The following is a 6455-nucleotide window of genomic DNA, read 5'->3' on the forward strand; positions in this document are numbered from 1 at the left end:
CCCACGAACCGTGAGATCGTCACCTGAACCCAAGTCAGACCCTTAACTGACCGAGCCACCCGGGCGCCCCAGGGGCCGTCTTTTCTGACCCTATGAGTGGAAGCCATGTGGCAGGCCCTCAGTGCTACTTATGCACCTCCCTGAGTAGAAGCCCCCGTGTGCAGAGTTGCACGGCCTATTGGCCTCCTCTGCACGTGCAGAGAAAAATGCTGAGTCCCATAAATCCTGTGACCCTGTCAGTGTTGCTGGTCCCAAACAGACAGGTTCTGTCAGCCCCCTGAAGGTGCTGCGGTACCTGAGGGGACTGCTGTCCGGGTCAGGCTTCTTAGGATCCATGTTTGAGAGAGCTAGTTGTCTCCAGGGAAAGTTACCGCATCTCGTCTGGCTCTCCTTTGACCGGCCTTCCTTCCCCCGTCTCCCCCTCTCTCCAGGCAGGAGATGGACAGCCTTCAGCGCCAGATGGAAGCGCACACCGTTACTGTGCACGAGTCGCTGTCCTCGTGGACTCAGGGGGACCCCTCTGCCAGCCCGGCTCCCCTGGGAGATCATGCCAACCCCCGGGGAGACACGGAGCAACTCGGCCAGTGCAGGGTCTCCAGAGAGGAGCTTGGAACAGCGGCTGCCGAGCGTCCACAGTCCGAGTGCGTGTGACCGCCCAAAGGAATATTCTTTTGTCGAGGTTATTTATTTGACTGTTTGCTCTGTTTTTCTAAGGGATGAGGTTTAAATTTTGCATTTGCCTTTACAAGGAGTAAAAGGACAGAACGAGAGCTGAGGACTAGAGAAATAGTCATTTGCAAATCACAACTAGCTTTTCCCACGAAATGACCAAGTCTTAACAACATAACCTAGATCTCAGCAAGAAGGTTTTGGATGTGTCCGAAGGGAATCTCTCACGAGTGACCGTAGATGCTGCTGTCTGAGCACTGGCAGTGCTGCGTGGCCGGGTCCCATTTCTCGCTTTCCTGCCCAATTCAGTAAGAGCTTTACCTCTCTACAGAAACGAAAGTTTATTTGCACCTTTGGTTTTTATTTTATTTTTAATGGCTGTCTCACCATAGGATGTGTATATAAATACTGAAAATCAATCTAATCTTTAAAAAGGATGTCTGTATTATTTAAGAATGACCTGAATTGTCTTTTTGTTGATTGCCTTTTGAAAATGTGCTGTCAGGAATTAATGCACACGTAGGGTTTAGGGACGTCAGTCAGAAAATTATATTTTAAGAAATCATTATTTTATTTACTGTTCTAAAACCAAATATTCTTAGACAGAAAAGGGTCTTTATTTTAGTTTCACTTTATTTTTGAGGGCCTTGTCGTAAGTGCACAACACCCCCTGCCATCCAACCCTTGGCCCGGCACGACCTCACTCACCTTAGCTGACCCCAGTCACTATGCGCCGGCCTGACGTGTGAGATGCTCGGGGAGAGGTTCCAGGAGAGGAGGGGAGGAGGGCCAGGGCTCCAAACCCAGGCTTCCGCAGGCCACCACCCCCCCAACCCCACGCCTGCACGAAAATGTCCGGCAGAGCCCGTGTGGTCATCAGAGGACACGCCGGACTCTTCAGAAGGTTTGGAAGGTCCTGCAGCCTCTCCGCTGGAGACACTGAGGTTTCTAGAAGGGGCAGGTCAGCTCCGTGGGGAGGCGGTGGTGGTGGCCTCCCCGGCTGTCCTGTAGGGGAGGAGCTGGATTTGGAGCTCCCTGAGCGTGGGAGGTTGCTCGTGGACATTTCTCCACCTGAAACACAGAGGTGCTGCAGAAACTGACTGGCCGTGACCCCTGACGTCTGTAACTTTGTCCCCTACTTGGCTGAGAAATCTAAACTAACCCTCACTGTTGTGAGTTAGAGCAGAGAGGCCTCTGGTGCGGATCTGCTGGTCTGGAGATGAACTTGGAGGGGTTACTGATGGGGCCACATCCGCCTGTGTCGACTCACTACTTTTGTCTCTCTTGAGGAGAAAACAGTTTGGTATTTGAAAGCTGTTTGTGTTCTCTCACGAGATGCTGTTAGAAGGTTCACTGATAAAGTAGCGTTAACCACAAAGATGTTTAGTGTTTAAAAAAATTCCCTAGCGACTCTTGGGACTTCTGAAGCTCGTATATCACTTGTACAGGGTTGATCTTAAAGAAATACTTGAAGACTTCATTATAAATATATCCTATTTTTCATCTTGAGTTGGAAACCGTTTTTGACAAAATTGTTTTTGTACCATTAGAGAAGAAAAAAATCATAATTTACCTTCTTATTTATTTGGGGTGTATTAGCCTCAGTTTTAATTTTAAAACCAGCACGTGACACTCAGCCTCCTGCCGTGGCTGCTTCCTCACTGCTGCGTGCCGGCGGCCCCCCGGGGACGGTCACTGCGCGTCTTCTCTTAGGAAAGGGTCAGCTGGTTGTGAGCAAGTCTCTGTTCCTCACCTCCTTTCCTTCATGTCTTACCCTCTGTGTGCCGTGTGCCTGCGTGTGCGCCTGCACGCGCACATGCACGTGCGTGTGGCTGTGCCTACGTGTGTATGTGCACGTGGGTGTGTGTGCGCGCCACTGTGTGTGCATGTGCACGTGCGAGTGGACCTGTGTGGGTATGCACATGTGCGCGTGGGTGTGCCTACGTGTGTATGTGCATGTGTATGTGTGTGTGTGTGTGTCCGTGTGTGCGTGCGCATGTGCCAGTGTGTGCCTGGGTATGCGCGTGTGCCTGTCATTGTGTGTGCGTGCCTGCCTGTGTGTGTGCATGTGTGCACGTGCTCGTGCCTGCGTGTGTGTGCTTGTGCGTGTGTGAGTGCCTGTGCGTGAGTGTGCGCCTGTGTATGTGTATGCCTGTGCTCATGCCTGTATGTGCCTGTGTGTGTGCGTGTGAGTGTGCCTATGCGTGTGAGTATGCGCCTGTGTGTGCGTGTGGGTGCGCCTGTGTGTATACGTGTGTGCGTGTGTATGCATGCATGTGCTCGTGCCTGCGTGTGTGTACGTGTGTACACGTGCTCCTGTGGCGATGGCAGCTGCGCCTCCTGGTTTCCTGACGTCACCCTGTGCCTTTGTTGTCACCCTCTCCGGTTCCCGAACGCCCTGGCTGTCCCACCCGCCGTGCTGTTTCCCGTGTGGCCACAGCCCCGGATCTGGGGCCTTTCAGTCCAGCCTTTTGTTAGGCTTCCTTAACCAGCCACCTGAGAGAGAAAACTGGACTTGGAGGCCACCTGCTCCTGATCTGTTGAGGGTTTGTTGTTGTTTTTAGCCTCCGAGGGCCTCGACTGCTACCTCCCAGAGCCAGAGTCTGCAGTGAGTATCATTTGAAACGTTCTCCTGTTGTGCAGAAGTGGGAATTTGGAATTTACTCCTGGAAAACAACAGTCCAGTCTGGAGTGCTTAGAAACCTAGGTTTGCTGTTACGTTATGTTTGTGGATATTATTCATCCTGGGTCACGAATACTGTATGTCGTGTCCTCACTGCAGAGGACACTGGTTTGGACACTTCATCGTGTCACTTATTTTTTTCTTACGTTCCAAAAAAAATGTTACTGCGGCGTGGTTATCTGATCCACTGATCTTTCTGTGGAACACGGGATAGATGCCATTGGGTCTTATGGATTTATATGCTTTTGTTCTACTTTCTGGAAGGTCTAACAGGCAAAGTTCTGACAGGATGTGAAACTGGCTTTTACTGTGGCCTGGGGTCCGAGTAATGGGACAGGCCTGCTAAGAAGATTCTCACTAAACTCTTTCTCAGTTTACAGACTTTTCTTGGTGTAGATGCTGCCGAAGCCATGACAGGTGTTCCTACTCCCATGAGTAACTTGTCACATAGAAATGACGTGTCCTGTGTAAAGATTTCTAGTAGTGAAAGGGACCAGTGTATCTGAAAGACACATGTCCTGGAGCCTTCCGCAAGGACCCCTGTGACATGTGAGACATTCTGAGCCTTATTCGAACAAGTTCACTGACACACGTCCCAGGCAAATCTGGTTGTGTGATGGTCTCAGGTTATAATAGGATCCTGGAGGGTAACGTTTTAGAGGATCTAGAAAACTTGGTGGCTTTAAGTTACTCATTTCTGTTAAAAATTTCCTCATGAAAGGATGTCCTCAGGTTGGGGCTGTTCAGGGGAAAGGTGTCACCGTGCACAACGAATTGTAACTTTAAAAAGCATGTTGATTTTTTATAAATGTAAGTGTGCTGGGGAATTCCTTAAATTTTGTGCAATAAACTATTTTTTGTTAAAGATTTTCACATTTCATTGGGAGCCTTATTTAATCGACATATTTAGCCGTATTTGGGAGGAAGTTTTATCTTGTGTTTTATAACCCGTGTTGAAATACTCGTCTTCAAAGAGCACCTCGCCGTCCTGGCTGTCCTGCCAAAGATTCACGTGGTGTGAGATCTCACTTGTGCCGCTTCTGACTCCAGAGCAGCATGCTCCCTGCGCCCTGCCCCCCGCAGCCCACACCGCACCCACCTGCTGCCTCACGAGGACAGGGAGGGAGGCGGCTGCCCTCGGGGCCGTGGGCACATCCCCGAGCTTGTCCCTGCACTGACTGGGCACTGCTGTCATGACTGTCCGCAGCTGGACCACAAATAATTCTCTAAATCTCAGTGTCGTGGCTCCAGTCTCCCCTCTTCCGTTCGCTGTCTGATTGTGATCGATGAGAGTAAGCCAGACGCGGAAGTCTTTACTGACCAGCAGGAGAAAGTGTACAGAATGGAAGTGAACTGGTGATCACAGAATGTGGTTTTGCGGTGGGAGTTACGCATCTCGCAGACCCCACTTGACCAGCTTCCGTAACCAAGGGTCAGGTAATATGTGTGCTACACAGAGCTTAGGGGAAGCCTCCTGCCCACCTGCTTCTGTGGCCCTGACTTCCTGACGTAGTGAGGATGTCATGTCTTTTTCTCTACGGCAATCAGGAAAGGGCTGGTTCTGTGTCCCTGAACTTTTTTTCTTTTACCTATAAAGTTGCCAAACATTTGCAGGCACCGAACTGACGCATCGATGGACTGACTTTTTAAGCACGCTGCGTCCTCTGGTCGTACAGTGGTGTCGAGGAGGGGCCTGGCTCGGCGGTGGCAGGTGAGCAGGGCCGGGTGCCGAGTGTGGGACCCAGGACTTCCTGCCGACGGGAAGCCTGGTGTTCAGGAATCACCGGGTTATTCAGAAATCTCTCATGCAGATTATGTGGGAAATAGGATTAGTTATGCCGCTACCGTCCAGTTTGATGGACAAATGCAAGAGCTCTTGGAAGAATCTCCAAGCCTTTCCTAGAGAAAGCATTCTCGGCAATCAGCAACTTGTGAAACCAGAGGCATTTACTGGAATCCCTCTTGCCTTTATGCATGTGCTCAGTTGACAACAGACATCGCAGATTCTGGTAAAAAGTATACTTCGGCAGTGCCTTTTCCTAGAAACAATGGGAGATACTAAACCGTGTTGCTCTCCCCTTGTTCTTGCTGTTTGGTGTGGGGCGGGCCTTCTCACATCCCGGCCCCCCTCCCGAAGGGCTCAGGAGCAGCACAACGACATCCCTTGGGGACAGTGTACCTCTCCCGAGTTGAATGTGTGTGGACCAACCGCAGCACCGGGGCGGGAGGGCAGCGGCTCTGGGGAAGTACCTGGAGGTTCTCACCCACTCAGCCCCCCACGTGGCCTGGGAACTGCTGGAGGAAATGGTCTGCCGGCTTTGCACGTAGTCTGGGCCCGAACTCCACAGGGTGGGAGATAGAGGCTAGCTTATGAAGTACCTCACAGGATGCTTCATTTTGACTGTGAGCTTTAAATGTGCATGTTATATATGTATATAATATATATAATATACATATTTTTTTTATGTTTATTTATTATTGAGAGACAGAGCATGAGCATGGGAGGGGCAGAGAGACAGGGAGACGCAGAATCCGAAGCAGGCTCCCTCCAGGCTCTGAGCTTTCAGTACAGAGCCCGACACGGGGCTCGAACTCACGAACTGTGAGATCATGACCTGAGCTGAAGTCGCAGGCTCAACCGACTGAGCCACCCAAGCGCCCTCTACCTTTTTAAATGTACGCAAAATTTACACTAAAACACGGACAGATTTGGGCAACCATCCAGCCGCCTGTGTGCACCTGTCATTATCGACCCAAGCAAGATGTGGAACATTTCCTTCACAGTAAAGGTTTTCATGTCCCTTCCCGGTTAACCACCCCACCCAGAGGCAACCACTGCCCTGAGTGACCACAAGCTTTGCTCGTTCTTGAGACCCCTACAAATGGAATTGTACCGTGTGCGCTTTTGTGTGGGGTCTTTGTGCTTAGCGTGGTTTTCAGAATCATCCGCGTTATTGCTGAATGGTACAGCACCATAGGACTTTCAAATGACGGTTCCACAATTTGTGCATTCTTCCAGAGTTTATCCAGACACCTGGGCGTTTCCTGTTTGGGACTGCCACAAACATTGTGTGCCCGTCCCTTTTCATACCTAAGGGAAGCC

The 6455-nt window shown here is 50.7% G+C and overlaps 1 protein-coding gene across 5 annotated transcripts in view; it reads left to right on the top strand.

The window, feature by feature from the left end:
- GOLGA3 (golgin A3) overlaps positions 1-4221 on the top strand; it is a 43969-nt gene extending 39748 nt beyond the window's left edge. For all 5 annotated transcript variants that reach the window (XM_060612016.3, XM_060612018.3, XM_060612020.3 and 2 more), the window contains exon 23: positions 432-4221. In XM_060612016.3, the coding sequence (XP_060467999.2) occupies positions 432-651 (220 nt within the window). In that variant the 3' untranslated portion in view covers positions 652-4221. The remainder of the gene's footprint in view (positions 1-431) is intronic.
- The last annotated feature ends 2234 nt before the right edge of the window (positions 4222-6455 follow it).

Source organism: Panthera onca, chromosome D3 (assembly GCF_046562875.1).
Source record: "Panthera onca isolate mPanOnc1 chromosome D3, mPanOnc1 haplotype 2, whole genome shotgun sequence".
NCBI classification, from domain to species: Eukaryota; Metazoa; Chordata; class Mammalia; order Carnivora; family Felidae; genus Panthera; species Panthera onca.